Here is a 22,094-nt window from a genome sequence, read left to right as displayed (position 1 = left end):
CCTCCTCTCCTCTCCTCTCCTCTCCTCTCCTCTCCTCTCCTCTCCTCTCCTCTCCTCTCCTCTCCTCTCCTCTCCTCTCCTCTCCACTCCCCTTGCCTCCTTGCTTGCTTGCATGCTTGCTCCTCGCTCTATCCCGCCCCGAGGACCCGGACGCACCTCGGTACTCCCGTCCGGCCACAGGGGGGCGCCAGCCGAGCCAGGAGGAGGCTCACTATGAGAACACGGAGCTCTATGAGAACGCTCCCTCGCCCAAAAAACTGGCCGCCCGCTTCTCCCCCAAGCCGCCCCCCTCCTCCTCCTCCTCCTCTTCTCACTACAAAGCCCCCGTGTCTAAACTCTCCTCTAAGTTCCTAACAGCTGACACTAAGGCTAAAGGTGCCACTCAGGTGACTAGCGCTCTGCTTCTCTAACTATTAACATTTTCTGAACCGAAACTTTTTTTATCACCCTGCTGCTTGAACACTACTCATCATCATCATTTTCTCCACATCTCTGAGCTTCATTTAACCACTTAAGCCAGGGGTCTTCAACTATATTTAGCCCAAGGACCCCCTAGCTGAGAGAGAGAGAGATGACGCAGGGGACCCCCCCCCCCCCTCTACATATTGTATAAAATTGTGTTGCAGATTCAACTTTTTCATAGATTTCATAGATAGTTAGATTCATGCTAATGTGTATTTTCAGACATTAACCTTTTAAACACTCAATAGTTAGTCAACCTGACCGTTGGCTCTGTACTTGGTCTGCTCTTTTTCCCTCTACACCGACTCTCCGAAAATAGCCGATCTGCAAGCTCACAACGCCTCGCAGCGAGGCGTTGTGAGCTTGTAGATCTGCTATTTCCGGCTAATGTTCCCCATCGTACAAAGATCTGGCGGACCCCCTGTAGTATCTCTGAGGACCCCCTAGGGGTCCCGGACCCCATGTTGAAGACCCCTGACTTAAGCCCTCTAGACCAGTGGTTCTCGAACTTTTCTTTACATTTCAAGGACCCCCGTAACTCTGGCTGTAACTCTGACCAGTTGCCAGAGTTTGTAAGGGTCCATTTTGGAACCTCCTAAAGCAGTGGTTTTCAACCCTTTTCATATCAAGGTCCATTATTTATTCTGCATTTGAGCCACGGACCACCGTTTGATGAGATTTAGCCTCTCAGACCCAAGACTTAGAATATTTTCTTATCTTTGGATATGATTTTGTCCACAATTCCATGCTGTATTGATGTGGTACCATAGGAGAGATAACAGGCAATCGTTGATCAAAATAACAATTATTTAATTAAGTAATGCAGCTGTTTAACAATAATTTAACTCTTGAGTTTGGTTTCATTTTACGCTCTCAAGATCTATACGGGTCCATTTGGTTACCAAGTACCAACTCTCCATCATTTAGCTGGGGACCACCTGGAACCCCCTCAAGCACCACTGGTGGTCCCCGGACCACTGGTTGAGAACCACTGCCCTATAGGGGAACCCTGAGGCTCCCTGGACCCCACTTAAAGAACCACTGCTTTAGACTTAAACTAAACTGGCCCTGAGTTGGGCTCCGTACTTTGACTGCTATATTTCTTCTTTCTCCACCAAAATGTCTTTGCCAAAAATAGGCGATCTACAAGCTCAAAAGCACAGCGTTGTGAGCGTGTAGATCGTTTCGTTTTTTTTTGCCTAATGTTCTCCCCAGAATGTATGCTGGGGTTTTTGGGGGAGTTCCGTTTTTTGAAGGGGGAAATTTATATTCTCACACAGAGTCGATACTCGGTGCCACGCAGAGAGAACTTAAAAAGAAAAATGTGTTCGTCTGACTGACTCTGGATAAGTAGGAAAAAAGGGTGAAATTCTCCCCCTGAAACCGAACCATCCTTTTAAAGGCGACTCTGAGCTCACACTAACCAATCATTACACGCCAGTTGCCAGATGGCTGTGAGATTAGATTGATAATACGCACGCAGCTACTCTTGACTTGGATCAGAGTGAATGTTCTTCCTCGGCTAAACGCGGTTTCGACACTCATCACTATCACTGTTTTTCTGCAGTATGTCTGGACACGCTTGTTATTATTTCAGACATGCGCTGAAGGCTTTTAAAACCACTTACACCCTACTATACTTAGTCGACCCGGGTTCTCCACAGGGCTCTCTGTACCATAGGTTTGCTTGTGTTTCCGTGTACAACCAAATGTCTTTGGCGGAAAATAGCCGATCTACAAGCTCACAACACTGTCATGACATGCCCCGAATACTTGGATTAAAGTTGTCAGTCGCCACACCTGATTTCAGTAATTTTTTGAACTTTGACTGCCAGAGTATTTTCATAATGCCAAGAGATTTTCGAGTGATTTTCGTGTTTTTAGTAGTTTTAAAGTTGTCATTAAAGTTTAGATCCATATTTATCGATCGATTCCGGAGCAGGAGTCTCTGACTATTGCTCCGGAAGCAAAACATTGCATCCGGAGCTAGTGTCCCCTTCGCTACAGGCCGTTGGAAACACGCGTCTCCTCGGAAAAATGGACACAAACAAAAGAACAGAGATACAGGCGAAAGAAAAAAAAATACAAACATGGAGTCGACGGGAACGCAAATGTTAGTAATCCATTATTTCCGTATCCGTTTGTGCTACAGTTTTACTGCTCCCTTCGGATTCAAGATCAGACCGTGGCCGTCTATAAAACAACATTAAGTAAAAACTCGGGATTTCTCGTTCTGGCACTGAGGGCATTCAGAAAAAACTCGGGATATCTCGGGGCTTGGCACTGAGAGAGTTAATGAGTATTAGAATGGGTCAAACTAGCAATGTAATACTTGTTCTAAATGCCTAAATTGTAATTTGATGTTCAAAAGCATCTTCCATCAAACCCTCATATGGTCTCGGATCTTTCATAAAAGCAACGGTTAAAGCCACAAAAAAAATCTAAAATGTAAAAAAGATTTTTGAGAACCACTGTTCTAAATCCTAAGAGTTTTCTGACAAACGTATGTTGCTATATATATATATATATATATATATATATATATATATATATATATATATATATATATATATATAGCTAAAATCTAAAATCACACAGATGTTTTTGCAGTTGTAATGGGTTAATTGTTTAGGAAACACAGCGCTAAAGTGGAGGATTCCTTTCACACGTGTTTCACAAATGACAGACTGGTGGCGGCCTAACAAAAAAACCTCAGTCTTGATATGCGTTTGCTTTAATCCCTGAGAATCGCCAGGGTTGTAGTTAAAAAAACATTTGAATGCTTGACACAGCTCTTCAGACCAGTGGTTCTCAAACTTTTTCATGTCAAGGACCCCCAAAATGATATGTATTTGGCCATGGACCCCCCCATCTCAAAAACGTTTTGTTCCAGGGACCCCCAGAAGCAAAGATTTGAGTTACAAATGTTCGCTTTAAAAAAATATATATATTAAAAGATTTGCACAAGTTTGTAAAAAAATAGCAGATCTACAAGCTCATAGCGCTGCACTCGGTGCCGCGTTATGAGCTTGTAGATATGCTATTTTTGAATAGCCAAACTATAAAAAATGGTTAAAGAGGTTAAAATGATTGTGACACTATATTAACTCACTATATTTACCCCCTCCATGGACCCCTGGGGGTCCCCGGACCCCACTTTGAGAACCAATGTATAGCGATGGACACAGCCTCCTCCTTCACACGTTGGGCTGATCTCAGTTCAGCTGGGAAGTGTGACCAGGTGGAAGAAAGGAGAGGAGGAAACCCTAGCCCCTCATTTGCTCCATTCATTTATTGTTCCTTGCCCGGACACGCTTTGATTGAACACAACGTGTGTTGATGTTGGCCCACCCACGAGCACGTCACCTCGCCTTCCCACATCACGCTCCCCCTGAATACCAGTTGTGGAAGATTGTTTTGATTGTTTTATTTATGTTTTGCTTAAAGGAGTAGTTCACCCGAAAAATGACTTCATTTCTATCAATTACACACCCCATGAAGCCTTGAATTCATGGAGATTGTTTTAGTTTTCGTCGCTGTCCTAAGGCAAAGACTCTGCAAGTGTCGTACCGGAGACTCCGCCGGTCATCAAATTATTGGCTTTGGAATGCGACAAAAACGAGAAAAAATTGGGTGTGTAATTGATACAAAATAAGTCATTTTTAAGTAATGTAAAAGTAGCGATATCACTATGTAGAAATACTTTTACAAAAGTAGTTTGTTTATACTGTTCTTTTATATATATATTTTTTTTATTTAATTTTTTTTTCAAAATCTTTCAAAAAATAACCGATACACAAGCTCACAACACATTGTGATGTGACGCGCTGTGAGCTTGCGAAGACAACGTACAAAACAGGGCTTAATTTATGTATGTTTTGTAATAATCATTTAAAATCCACAAAGCAACTTTGCTGTATCTAAAATTGCCAAATAATTGTAGCGGGAGTACAATATTTGCCTCTTGAGGATGTAGTGGAGTAGGAGTACAAAGTATTGAAAAACGGACACACTCAAGTAAAGCATTTACTGCCTCAAATGTATACTTAAGGATGGTACTTGAGTAAATGTACTTACTCTAATGTACTATACTTTCCACCACTGCTGACTACCCCCCCACCCCCCAGCTGGTTCCCAGTGCGCTTGTAGCACTTAGTAATGTGATTAGCACCGTGTCCGAACGAGTGCACCACCAGTGTTGAGTGCTTTTTCCCGGGGGCTCTCGTTGAGTTTTGTGCGTCCATTCGCTGGACTCTCGCCCATTTGGAGACGTTGACCGCGAAACGCCTCGCTCTTCGGTTCTTGGATATCCCTTATGTGCCACGGCCAGGTCTGGTAGGATATCAAATGGCTGTGGTTTCCTATTAGAGGAGTAGTGTGTAACTAATAAATGACTTTTTGAGGGTTCATTTTAGTTCACATTCAGACCACCTCGATTTCTTTTAACCCATTAAGAACGGGAAGGCATCTGTGTCATTTTAAGATTTATTTGGCTATTCAAAACAATAGCAGATATACAAGCTCATAGCACGGCACAGAGTGCCACACTACGAGCTTGTAGATCTGCTATTTTGGGGATTTATTTTTTTGAAAATTTGTGCAAATGTTTCAATATATATATACATTTTTAACTCAAATCTTTGCTTCTGGGGGGTCCCTGGAACAAAATATTTTGAGAGGGGGGGGGGGGGGGTCCGCAAACGTTTTTTTTCTCCAAAAAACAGTTAGGATTTAGAAGACATTTGTAGAATCCCCCAGAAGCAAAGATTTGAGTTATAAATGTTCGCTTAAAAAAAAGAAGAGAGATTTGCACAAATTTTCACGATTTAAAAAAAGTAGCCAAAGAAATAAAAAAAATGACACAGATACGTTCCCGGTCTTAATGGGTTAATGGCCAAGCTGCCTAGAACAGCGGTTCCCAATCTTTTCTTGAGGATCAGGGGCCCACTCGGAAAATCTCGAAAGAGTTTTGCGGTCCACCCATCTGACCTCTTAACCGTGGGAATCCGGGATCGGGAATTGCTGGCCTTGAACAGGTTTTAGCTGTAATGTGCGGATATAGTATGTGTTTGGAGAGGTAGAGGGGGCCGTCTGGTAAGCAGACGGTCACGGTTCAACCTTCCGCTCGCTCATCTACGTCATAGTTTCCCAAACAGTGGGTCGGAACCCATCCTTGTGTCGCGGACCAATTTGTATGGTTAACTTGCGAGTATATCTCCTTTCGTTTCCTACTTTAAAAAATATATATGTATATATTTTTTTCTCACTTCGTTTCTCAGTCTGGAAAGCCTCCTATCTCCAAGGGAGGCGGGGCATGCCATACGGCTGAAAACGAGCCGTGGCTTCTGATTGGTCTGCGGTGAAAACGGGGCGGGACAAAAACACCATCCAATCAGCAACGACGTTGCCTACGTACTGTAACATATGTAGTTCCAGTGTAGTTCTGCAAAACGAGTCAAATAGGAGCCTTTCCAGACTGAGAAACGAAGTGAGAAAAAAAAATCCCAGGCTACACATTCCCTGCCATTGACTGAGATCTCCGTCTTAAAAAAAAAAACAACAACACTCCTTTCTCTTTTTTTGGTGAAAACGGCTGTTACACGCCCGGGCCAAAATAGCCGATCGCGTTTTTTTTTCTCTGGTGAAGAGATCAGACCCTCCCCCATCCCCCAGACATGCTTTGTTCACGAGCACGCGCACGTCACGGCTCCCGTGGCTTCGCGAAGATCGTCAATATAAGGTAAAAAACCCTGGCAGAAGCTAGAATTAATTAATACCTGCCAGGTATTTAATAAATATAATGACAAAATTAACAAATAATTTCTAAATACATTTTAAAGAAGTTTAAGAAGTAGTGAAAATAGCAGACCTACAAGCTGACAACGCGGTGCGAAGCGACGCGTTATGAGCTTGTAGATCTGCTATTTTTTTTAATCTGCTAGTAGATCTGCTATTTTCCCAGGCAAACGTCACATTTGTGTTTTGGGTCTTGAGCTAAAACGTTTGGGAACCGCTGATCTACGCACATCCGCGCTCATCTTTGGACATGCAAGCTTTCCCCACCGCGATGCAATGTAAAGAACATAGGGTTTTAAGTGGGTAATCACCACTCGCAAAATTCCAGCCCTCTGATGTCATCCACGACTCCCTTCCCTTGCAACCAGCATCAAATGGCATGTGTGACATTTATGGTTTTTCTTTCGTTCTTTTTTTTTTGTACCACCACTCCGCCGCGGGTGCTTTAAGTACTACCCTGTAGGAGAAGCGACCACACAGGGCTGGCCTGTCCCCCCCCCCCCCAGCTCTCTTTGATGTGTGTTGAGTTCTGTGGCGCGGCTAAGGGGCTGTGAACATGGTCTCCTGGACCACAAGCACCGGCCTTGAGAAGTACGAGTACATTTGGTTCCTATATACAGTGGTGAAAAGTAACTAAGTACATGAACTCAAGTACCGTATTTAAGTACAATTTTGAGGTATTTTTCACTTTACTGGAGTACTTCCAATTTTCAATGATCTTACTTCTACTCCATTACATCTCAAAGGCAAATATTGTACTTTTACTCCATTATAATTATTTGAACACTTTAGTTAATAGTTACTTTGTAGATTTGGGGTTAGGTTAGAGGGCTTGTAGATCTGCTATTTTCAAAGGATTTGTATACAGTTTATCCATTTCAAACTTGGGACCTTCTGTACTTTTACTTTTGGTACTTTAAGTATTGGTTTACTTAAGTAAAAGTATCAATACTATAATGTAGAAAAATAGTTAAAAGTAAAAGTCCAGTATTCAAAATTTAATTGAGTAAAAGTACAAAAGTATTGGCATCAAAATATACTTAAAGTACCAAAAGTAAAAGTGTTTTAAATGTATACAAATCCTTTGAAAATAGCAGATCTTCAAGCTCATCGCGTTGTGAGCTTGTAGATCGGCTATTTTCAAATAGCCAAAGTAAATAGGGCTGAAGTGGTTAATGTATGTTTTGTTATAATAATCAAAACCTACAAAGTAACCAAAGTTTTCAAGTAATTGGTGGGGAGTAAAATGTACAATATTTGCCTCTGAGGTGTAGTGGAGTAGAAGTAAAAGTATTGAAAATTGGAAATGCTCCAGTAAAGTAAAAGTACACAAAATCGTACTTAAGAGTACAGTACTTGAGTAAATGTACTTAGTTACTTTCCACCACTGTTTACACAGCTGTAGATGTAAGCCGTCCTCTGCTCATGTTTACTCATACCTGGAGCTTTGGTCCTGGATTAAGTATTTTATTACACATGTATTATGGCAGTGTTCTTTCTCAGACGTGAATTTGGCCGTGGACCCCCATCTGAAAATATTTTGTGCCAGGGACCCCCTTGTGAGCTTGTAGATCGTCTACCCAATGTGTATATTAGGGTATAGACAGCAGCGGTTTAGACAGCAGTCGTGTTTAGTTTTTCTTTTGTCATCATGGTCATATCACTTTTTATACATTCATGCCACATCAGTGCAACATACATATCGTTGCTGTCCGGCAGGAACCAGCTAACTCAATTTTTCCGTTTTTGGATTTTTTTCTATACATCAGTGCTATTGAACACCCATTACGTCTGTGTGTTGATTAAAAAAATATTGAACCAATGAAAAGTATTAAAAAGTGCTTCTGACAAAAGCAGCTAACTCCATTGGATCTTCAAACTTTCTGCTAAACCAGCTAACTCCAGCAAAGGGGGCTGGAGGTAGCTGGTTTTGCTGACTCCAGGCTCCACCCCCTTTTGACCTCCAACCTCATTGTGAGCTTGGAGGTCCATTCAGCTGTTCTTATCAATTCTTTTTTTTCCTGAAAAATGAACATTTTGGAGTTAGCTGGTTCCTGCCGGACAGCAGAGATATACTTGATTGTACATTGCAGGGTTGATACATTTTTGTATAAATCTTTTAAAACATGTTTACACAAGAATACCAGGCAAACCTAACCATTTGAATTCCATAATAAGCCAGCATGTCTTCTATGGAAGCATGCTGCACAGCGAAAACAGCTATTTTATGTTATTAGAGCATTTTATTACACATGTATTATGGGACTTTTAGCGCGGTAGTGAAATGGAATCCATGGTGAATACTTAACACTTAGCCCTGTAACGTGATGCCAGTTCACTGACTCCTTAACTTTTATTGAGATCTTTCGAGTGCTGTCGAGTAATATATTTTTGTTGTTGTTTTTTTCTCTTTCTCCACCAATCAGCTCAAGGGAAAGAAGGGCCCAGTAGCCAATGGGACGGCGTCTAAGCAGAAGGCGGAGCAGAAGAACCAGACCAAGAAGAACGGTGTTAACGGAACCAACGGAGCGGCAACCGTCAAACGCAAGGACTCCAGTAAGTGTGTGTACGGTATATATATGTACATGACTGAACTCCAAAGAGTGTACAAATTGTTTCAAACAGACATGAGTCTAGTTTGCTTCTGCCTGTCTGTCTGCAACATACAGTATGCACATAAAATGCACAGTGTTCATTTAACGCAATGGTTCTCAACCTTTTCATGGCTGCAACCCCCCCCCCCCCCCTCCAAAATAGTCATATTTGAACTGGGGACCCCCCAACCTGACGAGCAATTGGAGTTGTTGGAGTTGAGGCATCACATTTTCTTTGACTCGGTTCCACAGATAAATATTGTGAAAATAGCCGATCTACAAGCTCACAACGCCTTGCAACGCGAGGCGTTGTGAGCTTGTAAATAGGATATTTTCACAATTGTTGCCTCTTTCATATTATTTGACAATTTGGCCACTGGTTGACAAGTTTTTATAGTATAGTTTGTTGATTACTTAATTCTTTCCTTCTTTCTTTATTGAAGTATTAAAAAGGTCTTAAAAGTCCTTAAACTGTCACTTCACTGTCATCTGAACAGACCTGGCAACCCTGACGACTATTATATTATCATATACTATCTTACACTATTATATGTGCTACTATTGTTATTGTTACTAGCCCATACCCGGTCGGCCGGTCGGTCGACCCAAGACGGACACCAAGACAGAGGTTACTCCAATTATATAGTAGGATACTTGTACTGTATCTCTTTCTGTCTCTCCTCTGTCTCTCCCTCTCTCTCTCTTCTTTCCCCCGACACTGTCGAGGCAGAAGGCCGCCACCCTAGAGCCTAGGGTCTGCCTGACGTTTCTTACAGTTAACTCTTTGACTGCCAGAGTATTTTCATAAAGTACTCCCCCAGTGCCAGCAATTTTCGTGTTTTTTTATTTTTATATTTTGAATTTTTCTCATGAAAATAATTTAAGGGGACATAATGTAAAGACCCAGCACAAATCCGCCACTAGAGAGCAGCACATGACTGCTTGATCAGGTCGTTGGGTCTCTCTCACCCTTCTTGATAGATTAGACAGGGAAAAACATGAAAACGGAAGTGACGTCGTCCCAGATTGTTTTGATCGCCAAAATTACGATGTGATACACGACGGCGATGACTGATCGTCACCCAGACCATAGATTATAGAAGAGAAACTGTCCGTTTGTCCGTTATACCGTGTGAAAGACCGTTTATTTACCTATTTTGGACGAAAATGACTGGGGAAAAGAATCAAAAACCGGAAACGGAATCCAGGTCATGAAACCGGATGCAGATGTCCGTGAAGTAAGTGGAACTCGAGAATAACATTGAATATTAAGCAGCATAGCGCAATCAGAGATTAAACAATGAACGCGCGTCCAGCGCGTCGAACGCGTCGACGACCAACTGGACAAAGTAGCACTTGACGCGTTATCGCGTCGTCCGCAGTCAAAGAGTTAAGAGGGAGTTTTTCGTTGCCACTGTCGCAAAATTGCTTGCTCAGGGTGGGATTGTCGGGTCTCTTCTCTACATGTAAAGTGTCTTGAGACAACTTGTTGTGATTTGACACTTTAATAAAATTTAATTGAATTGAATTGGCCCCCCCCCCCAAAAAAAACAATAAATAAAATCATGTGGGGACCCCCCTGGGGGTCCTGACCCACAGGTTGAGAAACAATGATTTAAAGGGGTGCATTTGGAGTTAAATGAACACTGAGGGTTTTGACTGTGTGTAGTTGTGCTGAAGCTGGACAGACAGTGAGTCTGGCTCGGTGGCTCCCCTGCCCCAAACCTCACCACCACCACTGATTGCTTTCTAGCAGCAAGAAGAAAAATTACTGAACCCTCATCCCCCACAGAAATCTGGAAAATGCAGGAATTTCTAAATTGCCGTCGGTTTGTGCAAAGCAGGAGTAAATAAATTGCGAGAGAGGCTTAATTCGGCGTCTCCGAAAATCCTGCCCTGCAAGCCAGCGTGGTGTCGCCGCGCCGCGCGGCAGCAGACCAGAGCAAAAAAAAAATACAACTCAGCTTATATCACCGTTTCTCAACATCTGGTCCAAGGACCACCAAAGGTCCAAATAGACCCTTACGGGTCGGTAACTCCGAGAGTCCTGTGCAGTGTCAGTTTAACTCTGAGAGTGTACGAATGGAACCAAATGGACCCGTCATGATCCATGTGGCACTGATTCCGGACGAGCCCCCAATGTGACCGCCTAGATTCGAACCCCAGGTGTCCCCTAACCAATCCATTCGTACACTCTCAGAGTTACAGACCTGTTTAGGGTCCATTTGGAGTCCCTGGTGGTCCCCCGAACCCGGCGTTGAGAACCCGGTGGCTTATGCCGTCAGAAGAAAATGCTTGTGGATGTTCGGTGGCGGTACGTGGCCGGGGGGGAAAAGGGAAAGTGTCGAGGCCGTAAATCGCTGCGGTTGACAAGTGTATGTTTAGACGGATACGTGTGAACGAGGACGGATTCGACCGCTCTCTCTCACGCCTCCTCGTCTACGCCGACCTCACCCCCTCCTCCATCTCTCTCTCTCTCTCTCTCTCTCTCTCTCTCTCTCTCTCTCTCTCTCTCTCTCTCTCTCTCTCTCTCTCTCTCTCTCTCTCTCTCTCTCTCTCTCTCTCCCGGAACGCGGCCGCCTCGCCGAAGTGGGAATTCCAAACGTCTGTCAAGTCGGATTTAAAAGCACTCGCATATTTCCACCGTCAGCCCAAATAATTGTGTTTGAGGTTGAGAGTGTCACTCCATGGCGGTTGGATACAGGGGGAGGGACGCAGGCGCCATACACACACACACACACACACACACACACACACACACACACACACAAACACACCCCCACACACATACACACACACACACACACACACACACACACACACACACACACACACACACACACACACACACACACACACACACAGACAGACGGGTGCGCACACGCGCGCCCACTCAAAACTAGTGATTGGAGAAATGTGGGCAGACTAGATACAGTATTTGTGGGACATGCCATGTGCCCACTCACACACACATGTTTGCTGTTTGCTCTCGTGTGTGTGTGTGTGTGTGTGTGTGTGTGTGTGTGTGTGTGTGTGTGTGTGTGTGTGTGTGTGTGTGTGTGTGTGTGTGTGTGTGTGTGTGTGTGTGTGTGTGTGTGTGTGTGTGTGTGTGTGTGTGTGTTTGTGTGTGATTAATGAGGGTTTGGTGCTGTGGTGAAGAGGAGTTCACTGGGTTTGTGGATAGTTCATGTCTTCTCTTTGGCCTCCGTCAACGACGAACCGCCTGCCTTTTTTGTTTTTGTTTTACTACTCTACTTCACCCTCCCTCTCTCCCACCTCCCCTCCTCTCTTTTCTCTGCTCCTCTGCTCTTTTCTTAGGGTGACCATGAGTTCTGAAAACACAAACCAAAAGAGCCTTAATCACTTTAATCCGATTATCCGAGTGTCTGTCGGACCTGAGGCCTTAGGCCGATTCTATATGCCTTCTAAATCAGTAGTTCTCACACTTTCAAGATTTTTCAAAAATGTTCAAAAATAGCAGCAGCGAAGTGCCGTGCTGTGAGCTTGTATATCTGCAATTTTTGAATTGCCAATGCAAAAATCCTACATGACACAGATGCTTTCCTGGTTTAAATTGGTTAAAACATATCAAAAAATACCCGACCTCCAAGCTCATAATGCCACACATTGTGAGCTTGTTGAGCTGCTATTTTTGCAACTTATTCCCCCCCCCCCCTCTATTCCTCTCCTGTCTGTCTGTCTGTCTGTCTGTCTGTCTGTCTGTCTGTCTGTCTGTCTGTCTGTCTGTCTGTCTGTCTATTCATACAGTATACGGTCTATGATGTTTAGGTTAGGGACACCTGGGTTCAAATCCAGGTGGTATACATTGGGGGCTCGTCCGGAATCAGTGGGAGGCGGTCAAAAGGGTTGACATAGGTTAAAAATCCCAGGTGGTTACACTAACAACCAAGAAAACAACAGGATAGTTCCTCTATTAACATGTATTTACCACCATCCAGTCAAAACAATGCCCTGGCCCACGTTGGTGTAATATTGACCTGACATACAGGTAACTGTAGACAAGACTCATAGACTCTCTCTCTCCTCTCTCTCTCTCTCTCTCTCTCTCCCCCCCCCCACCCCCTCTAGATGCAGAGCAGTACAAGTACGGCAAGAACCGCGTGGAGGCGGACGCCAAGCGCCTACAGACCAAGGACGAGGAGCTGATGAGGAGGAAGCAGGAGATCCGGAACAGACTGACCGTGCTGAAGAAGGACAGGAGGGACCTGCGCTCTGCCGTGGAGGCTGCTGCTGGTGAGGAGGAGCGGAAACATCTTATCTCCATGTTTTAACCCATTAAGACCAGACAAAATGCCTTCTAAATCAGTAGTTCTCACACTTTCAAGCTCTTTCAAAAAATGTTCCAAAAATAGCAGATGCTATCTGCTATTTTTTAATGGCCAATGCTAAAATCTAAAATGACAGATGCTTTCCTGGTTGTAATAGGTTAACTGTTAATGCCCTACTTCATGCAGTGTCACACAAAAGTAGCAAAAATAGCAGATCTGTAAACTCAAAACGAGTAACGATTTTGAGCTTTCTGCTATTTTGGCTACTTTTGAATTTGAATCCTGAAAAGTAACCGTTTTCATATGACGGTGTTGCACAAAACCAGCAAAAATAGCAGATCTACAAGCTCGTATGTGTGTCACAAGTAGTCAGCGTGTTGATTAGCTACAACGATATCATATGACGGTGTCGCATAAAACCAGCTAAATTAGCAGATCTACAAGCTCGTATGTGTGTCATAAGTAGTCAGCGTGTTGATTAGCTATTTTTGCAGAAATTGGACAAAGAAATGCTATATTTTAGACTAAAATGCATGCTCAAAATAGGGAGGCTGCGTTGAAACTGGTAAAGCGTGTCTGTGGGTTTTATAACTATTGAACCAATACAAAGCGTTAATAAGAGCTTGTGACGAAATAATAACTACATTGGATCCATTGGAACACAGGTTCTTTCTCCTTTCACTTTGTTTCACAAATGGGAGATTAGGATTTTTGCTTTAATCCATGCTCTCCCCCTCCCCCATCAGGCAAGCGCTCTCAGGCCTCGCTGACGGAGCGGCTGAAGAAGGTGGAGGACGAGTGCAAGCAGAAGGAGGAGGAGAGGGTGACCCTGGAGCTGGAGCTGACGGAGGTGAAGGAGAGCCTGAAGAAAGCCCTGAGCGGAGGCGTGACCCTGGGCCTCACCATCGAACCCAAGGCCAGCAGCTCGGGACCCCAGGTGGGTTTGCACAGAGCACCACACTAGGGCACACTGCGTTAGCGGTGCTAATGTAGTAGCTAATGGGGATCCATAAATACATTATAATAAACAATAAACACTAGGGCTAGGCAATAGGCTCTATTCACAGCAGCCATATTATGAAGACATTCACAGGTGTTACCAATGATAGTAATGAAGGCTCTGTTCCATTCTGGTCAAACAGAGTCAGGGTGCTGATATTGTGCATGTTGGCCCACTGGAAACACTCTGTTACACCAGTGGGTCTACAGTTGGGGTCCAGGGACCCTCATGGGCTTCTAAATGGCCCCTTACAGGTGTGTAACTCTGAGAGTGTACACATTTGTACACTCTCAGAGTTATGGGGGTCATGGAAACCACTGTGCTACACTAAATGGAACAGAGCCTTCATTAGTATCATTGGTAACACCTGTGAAGGAAGTGATAATATGCCTGCTCTGCATAGAGCCTATTAACCGAAAATATCGAAACCGACATTTAGAAGCAATAACCGGGGCGCACAGTGGCGCAATCGCCTCACAGCTAGAAGGTCCTGGGTTCGATTCCTGTTTAATTTTTTTCGTAATCGAGATAAATGTTTTAAATAATCGTGATATTGATTTGAAGTCATATTGCCCAGCACTAGGACACACTGAAGTTATGCCCAGTGTACAGTACCTCCACTCTGTAGAGACCAGAAGTCAGTAGTTTTACGTCAGAACTCAATAATATATATTTGTTTGTGTAAAACAGTCAAAATAATCATTAAAAAAACTTCTGCGTATACATTTCATATTCATTCCCTGGCGGTCTTACTGATAGAGGTTTGCCTCCAACACAAAATGATCACAATGTCCTTGTTATTGTTGTTACATTATTACAAATACACCCATCTGTTGGCAATCAAGACCTTGCCTTGCGGAAGCAACCAGGTTTTCCAGAGCCGACAAGCAGTCCTGATATGAACCCAGCTTTTAAGTGGAACAGGGAAACTAGTTGGGTCCACTTAGTTTATAAAACAAACAGAAACTCTGATTTCAAGCTTTTGTTTATATCCTTGTATTGATAAAACAGGCGTTCACGTGTTTTGACGGATGCTAGGTTTGATGTTTATCTGGTATCTTAGTTCCTTTGAAGCACTAAACTGAGTTATTTGCACTGTATTTACATGGCCGTTTTCCCTGTCGCTTTGTTGACTATGGTTTATATCATTAAATCTGATCTTACACTTTGTGAGGCGCTCTGGATAAGAGTGGCTGCTCACGGTGCAGCTAGTGATATTCTTTTGTTAAAATGCGTGTATATTCAGATAGTAATCATTGCTATAGATGGTAACAAGGGGTCTCCCTGTCTCTCACAGGATACCAATTTCATTTCTCAGGGAGAATTCATACAGGATAAACAAGGAACTGGAAAACTATAAAATTGAAGCTGGGTACTCTATGGCTGTAATTAACCCACCTGAAGATATATTGTATGTTTATTATGTTTACCCTTGCATTGTGTTAGGAACCTGCTGACATGTTTGGTGTTAGCGGGTCAAATTTGTCATAAACCCAAACTTTAATTTACTCTGCAAATTGAGGTCAAGTTTCTCTCTCTCTCAAACATGTAAACATTGAATATTGACAATTTGGGCGGAAGTGAGCCACACTTCTCTGTCGGGTCTAACTAAAATGGTGATAATAAATGTTGTGTTAAAATAGCTTTTTTTTAGCATAGCCTTGTTCCAATAAAGAAATGTAAAGGGTACTTTTTACCTATTTAAACTTGAAAACGGGTAAAAAATTACCTTAACACAATGGAAGGGTTAAAGAGCTGGATAGACTGTGCTGTTATCCAACAAACACTCTATAGCAATGATTACTAGGGAGTTCAGGTGGTGCGGTGGTAAAGTGCCTTCCCACCACCATGGAGGTTGTGGGTTCGAATTCACCGTGGTGCATATGGCTTTGTCTTGGCCCGCGTTCAGAAGCCGGACGGGGAGGGTGATATTTGTCACTGCATGTAATCCTATACGGGCTGGGGGCGGCACCTGTCAGCAGGAAGTGTTGGGAGTGCGGGAGGAGTAGAACGAAGGGAGGTTCTATGTCCTCCCGGTGGGGGCTCCTCACTGGCAGGTGAGTCAGTAGGAAACAACAGCAGTGACGACACACAAAATGTGTGTGGGGAGGAATTAATTGGGATAAAAAGCAAAATAAACAAAAACAAATTGCTATCAGAATAGAGCTTTAACTTTTTACCCAAAAACCATTTGTTTCAACCAAAAGATTTCAACCAGAAGACTTACACCAGTGGTTTTCAACCCTTTTCATGTCAAAATGATATATATTTGTCCACAGACCCCCCATCTCAAAAATGTTTTGTGCCAGGGATTTTTCAAAAATAGCAGATCTACAAGCTCATAGCGTGGCACTATGAAAAAGCTTGTTTATCAGCTTTTTTTTTAATAGCCAAAGTGGTTAAAATGATTGTGACACTGTATATTAACACATTTTGCTGGGGACCCCCTGGTACCCCCCCCCAGGACCACTGGTGGGCCCCGGACCACTGGTTGAGAACCACTGACTTACACTATGCTACATTTTGTTGTATTGTAGTCTCCGGTGCTGATGCGGCGGACCGTGGAATCGTCTCCGTTCTCCAGCTGCGACACCAGTGACACGGAGCAGTGCTCCTTGCCCGTCAACAGTGCCTCCCTGCTGCGCAGAACGCAGGCCGGCCAGAAGCCCTCGCCCGTCAGGGGCCACGTCCTTAGGAAGGCCAAGGTAGGACGGACCCCCCCCCCCCCGAGCACACACTCATAATTTACCAAACAATGAAAAGTTGAGCAGCGTAGTGAAGTTTCATTTGTATAGTACAGTGGTTCTCAAAATGTGTAATTTCACAGACCCCTGTAACTCTGAGTGTGTACATATGGACCCATGAGGGTCCATATGATTCCATGTGTACACTTTTAAAGTTACAGACCTGTTAAGGGTCCATTTGGTTCCATAATTTAGCTGGGGACCCCTGTCGGTTCCCCGGACCCCACTTTGAGAACCGGTGGTATAGGAAACATACTTTCAGGAAAAATACTATCTTCAGGAAAGGCAAACCTCAGACACAAGGGCGATTTTGTAATTTATTTTCTGTTTAAATGGTAAATGGTAAACCTCATAGTACTCTGTGATATAAGCAACGTAGCTGCAGCTAATTAAATTAATAACGGGTGTGTTATATTTAGAGGTGTCAGTGTGCAAGCATTGACAGTACTCAACAGTATTAAGTCTAACACACACCCATTAAGTATTAGTTGATATGTACTATAAGGTCAGCATTATTTAGTGTGCAGTGTTTTTACTGTAGTTTTTAACTTGAAAACAAACAAAAAATGGGGCTAGGGTTTTATACCCCCTTAATTTGCCTTCAGCATTATTAGCATTTATTTTTTGCTATTACCTCCCAACGCACACGTATCGACTACATACGCATCTGTGCAATAAGGTAGACAGGACACAGCATGTGGAATGTATTCAATTGACCGGTCCATCTCTTCTGCTTTGTCTTGCAGGAATGGGAGATGAAGACCGGAACATAAAGCGCACCAGTGGTCACGTCACGTCTTACATTTTTACTCTGTTTTGAAAAAGTGTGTGTATATATTTATTTAAGACCTATTTCTATGATGACAGAGGATGCGGGAGAGGACACAAGCATAGCGTTCACATTGTTACCGATGGACCAACAAGCGTCACTGGTTTAAATAGCGACTGTATCCCCCCACACGCAGGAGCGGAGGCCATTTTGTTTAGCCCAGTGGTTCTCAATGGCGGGTTCGGGGACAACCAGGGGTCCATTTGGTTCCATTTGTACATTCTCTGAGTTACAGACCATTCGGCCCCCAGGTTGGTCCCCGGGACGGACGTCGAGAACCAGAGGTTTAGCCTACTATGTTATAATCCTATCGCGCATGCTTGGTGTACTAATGTTGTCCAACTTGTGCTGTCCGCTGTTCTTTCCTTTCAAGCAAACAGTGTATCAACATCAGTTGTTTTTTTTGTTGTTTTTTTTGGGGGGGGGTGTTCTTGTTTTTGTTTTTTCTCTCTCTCTCTCACTTAAATCCCCTTCTTTTCAGACAGATTCACGCATTGGTTTTCAAAAAAGGTCAATGTTCAAAACCAAGTATTTATTTGTAAATGTTTAAAGAAAATACTTAGCTTCCCTTTTCTTTCTCTTTTCTTTTTGTTATTTATGTGGATATATTTAAAGTTTTTTGGTGCTCTGGAAAAAAGAAACCCTCCCATGAACGCCTGTTTATTTCCCATAGTATGTCCCATATGGTATGCCCGTTGCCAACGACGGCCGGGTATCGGCCTGACACTCGCCAGCGCCATCCAATTTCAGGGCTGTTGTTTTGGCAGGCGAAGTTGTTACAAACTCCTTAGCGCATACCATCTCCCATGGAATCCCCTTTTCGTGGGGTTAACCTGCCCTCCGGTTCCTCCCACAGCACCGGTTCTGCTTACCAACAGTGGGCCCACAGGGTGCTTACATTTTACGCCCCCCGACCCACCATTTAAAGTTTTAGAATAGGTTGAGATCTCTAAAATCATTCGCTTTACCAGATAAAACTGCGAGCTGTAGAGCGCCAGCTATGCTGAGGGAAACTTCAGATCGGGATCCAGCTACTAGATGGTTCGATGTTTTCATTCACCCGGTATCCAAATGTCTCTGAGGCACATGCTTAAAACCGTCATCAATAAACTGACATCAATACACTGACATACAGACATAGAAACACTTGCTGTACACTCTACTTTTTCTGTGTTCAACTAAATCATACACTGTGACTTACATGCAGGGTTGGATTTGCTGGGGGGGGGGGGTATGCTTTTGATATCCCCTCTCTCTAGTCATTAATTTTTATGGCCGATGGGGACATGTTGTAGCCATGATTTCTGGTCAGAATAAATTTAATACATGCATTTCCTTTTGGGAAACGTAGACCGGCTGATACAATGTCACAATTCACCAATTTAATGAAAACATGTATGTTAACCACCTCAACCGTATCGCTATTTTGGGCACATTTTCTAAATCTTAAATTTTGTTTTGAAAATAGTTAAGAAATGGTTAAGAAAATGACCGCATTACCCCCCCCCCCCCCATGTTTTTCTTTACCAATCGAACCCTGCCTACATGTTCAACCTTCTTCCACACACACACACACACACACACACACACACACACACACACACACACACACACACACACACACACACACACACGCACACACACAGAGTGTGTGTCCTGTATAATGGTGCTTTTTGTTGTGGTAATAACTTTACCATACAGTATCTCCACTGCCAATATTTGCCATATTAACTAAGTATACCGAGGTGCTTTGTCTAGGTTCATGATAAAAGTAGCGTTAGGATGCACTACTGTTAGTCAGCTCATTTACTGAGTGCACATTCTCTGAATCTAAGGACTAATTTAGACCGGTTTGCTCGACGCGTCGCATCACGCTTTGAGCATCTGCTGTTTTCGTCGAGAGACGCGGTCCTATCACTATGTGTAAGGCTTTGTTCAGACTGCACGCACATCGGATTTGTTAAGAGATGCTCGGACTGACTGTCCACACTGTCATTTGAAATTGATTGTTCGATTGATTGATTTGATTGAACACGATAAAAACAGTACAGCAAGTACAGCACGCTATGCTAAAAGGATCATCAAATGCACTCATCAATGAATGAATGATCAGATTGGGTTTATGTATTCCGACGCGGAAAATAGCCCATCTACTTGCAGATGGGCTATTTTTGGGGAGCGACAACATCGTACTACAAAATATAAACTACGCTTCGGTGTCCGAATTGTCCGGACTGAGACACATCTTTAGAAATCAGATGTGAATCCCATTTCAAACCACCTAGGGATGTGGTTCAGACCTGATCAGCAAAAATCAGTTTCCATGTTTTTTTCTTCTTTTCTTTTTTTTGCTGTTCAGACTTGCTAAAAAACAATCCGATTCCCATCTTGATAGGCTAAAACATCCTATTTGGGCTGCCAGTCTGAACAGAGCCTATATACAGCAGGCTCAAGTGTACCAGGGGCCAAAAGTGGGGTTTTGTTTCGTCCACTGTGTAAATATTTGCTGTCAGGTGGCGCCTCCTGCAGGCCTGTTAGTGTGCATGTTTTTAGCATGAAGCTTTATATCGTCTGCTTCATTGTGACGTCACTCTGGGCTCCACACAGGTTCTATCTGGGCGTACGGCATATCGGCGCTGTTGGGGGGGGGGGACCTTGTATGTCCAAAAGCTGTCTCTTTTGTAGATAGATAAAAAGATTAAAAAAAACTAAGATGTAATCAGTGGTGGAAGAAGTACTACTCTGATATTACAGTACTTGAGTAAATGTGCTTAGTGACTTTACACCACTGGATGTAATGATTATTTTAGTCACATGCTCTTAAGTGTTTATAAAACCCTCAGACAGACTTAACCACTTTCAACCTGTTGTCCCTATTTTGGGCATGTCATTACAGTATAATGTACTTTTGTATGGTTACAAAAATAGTGAGAATAACAGATCCACAAGCTCACAACAACACTTCGGGATGTGATGCATTCTGAGCTTGTAGATCAGCTATTTCCACTCTGTTGTGCAACTTATATAGTAAAAAATATAGTGGTTCTCAAAGTGGGGTCCAGAGACCCTCAGTTCCTTTAGGGGGTTCCAAATGGACCCTTTACAGCATTGGTTCTCAAAGTGGGGTCCGGGGACCCCCAGGGGTCCTTGAGGGAGTTCCAGGGGGTCCCCAGCTAAATGGTAGATTAGGCACCAAATGGACCCTTATGGGTCTGTAACTCTGAGAGTGTACAAATGGAACCAAATGGACCCGCATTGGTACACTCTCAGAGTTAAATTGACATAGATGTTACAATATAAATTGTGGTCCAAGTGATAGAAATGCCATTAAATGGGGGTCTGTAGCCCTAATGCATGTCAAACTGGGGGTCCTTGAAATTAAAATGGTTGAGAATCACTGCTATAGCCGTAAAAAATCTTCTCTTATGGGGGTCCCTGGCACATCTTTTGAAATGGGGTTCCGCGGGCTAATAAGTGTCTATTTGGGGGTCCTTGACATGAAAAGGTTTGAGAACCACTGCTTTACAGGTCTGTAACTCTGAGAGTGTAACACATGGAACCAAATGGATCCTTGCAGGTCCATTTGGTACCATTTATATACTCTCAGAGCTATGGGGGATTGGGGGTCCTTTAATTTAAAAGTTTTTGAACCACTGAAATAGGGCATTAATTTCTGAAAAAGATGGGCTGTTTACGGGGGGTGGGGGCAAAAAGTTAGAATATGGAGGTATAGAGGTTTTCCGCCTGACAGCGACGATATGCGGTGTACTTGGGCGTATGTCTATTAATGTGAACTCCTTGTACATAAGCTTTGCTGGAGGTGACAGACATAGAGGGAGGGGTGGGGAGTGTGGGGGGTGGGGGGGGCAGAGGGACTAGGGACCAATGCAATGTCTGTTCTGCACCTTATACTGTAGAGATGTGTTCTACTTCTGTTGTGTTCATCCACTCGGACAGTCTCCACCTCGGCGACAAAAACAAGCTTGTATATAAATGAATAAAACCTTCTACAAACAGAACCTGCACCTTTTGTTTTATTATCGGCTGATGTGACACCCTGGCATCTACTCTAGAACGGGGGTCTTCGACCAGTGGTCCGGGGACCACCAGTGGTCTATTATTATTGTTATTATTATTTAAAAAGTGACAGACAACAGAACAGTATAATAAGTATAATAAGTATAATAAGTAATTTTTTTATAATTATATTAAATGTAATATAATTACTATAATTACTTGATTATAAAAAACTTAATCGATAGAATAAATGTGAGGAAAATCATCAGTTTCAGCCCTACATATGATTACAGCTAAGCTGTCAGCACATAAATGTCCTGCTAGTTGCCATATGACACAGCCATGGACAAACTGTCTGTTTCA

The 22,094-nt window shown here is 43.2% G+C and overlaps 1 protein-coding gene across 2 annotated transcripts in view; it reads left to right on the top strand.

Moving 5' to 3' along the window:
• afap1 (actin filament associated protein 1) overlaps positions 1-21,408 on the top strand; it is a 50,184-nt gene extending 28,776 nt beyond the window's left edge. For both annotated transcript variants that reach the window (XM_080457996.1, XM_080457995.1), the window contains exons 9-13: positions 8,685-8,814; positions 12,942-13,106; positions 13,888-14,078; positions 16,679-16,846; positions 17,632-21,408. In XM_080457996.1, the coding sequence (XP_080314122.1) occupies positions 8,685-8,814; positions 12,942-13,106; positions 13,888-14,078; positions 16,679-16,846; positions 17,632-17,658 (681 nt within the window). In that variant the 3' untranslated portion in view covers positions 17,659-21,408. The remainder of the gene's footprint in view (positions 1-8,684; positions 8,815-12,941; positions 13,107-13,887; positions 14,079-16,678; positions 16,847-17,631) is intronic.
• The last annotated feature ends 686 nt before the right edge of the window (positions 21,409-22,094 follow it).

This window comes from Gymnoscopelus braueri (genome assembly GCF_963280865.1).
Source record: "Gymnoscopelus braueri genome assembly, contig: SUPER_15_unloc_1, whole genome shotgun sequence".
Taxonomy (NCBI): Eukaryota; Metazoa; Chordata; class Actinopteri; order Myctophiformes; family Myctophidae; genus Gymnoscopelus; species Gymnoscopelus braueri.
The sequence above is the reverse complement of the archived record's forward strand: the minus strand, read 5'-3'. Positions and strand labels throughout refer to the sequence as shown.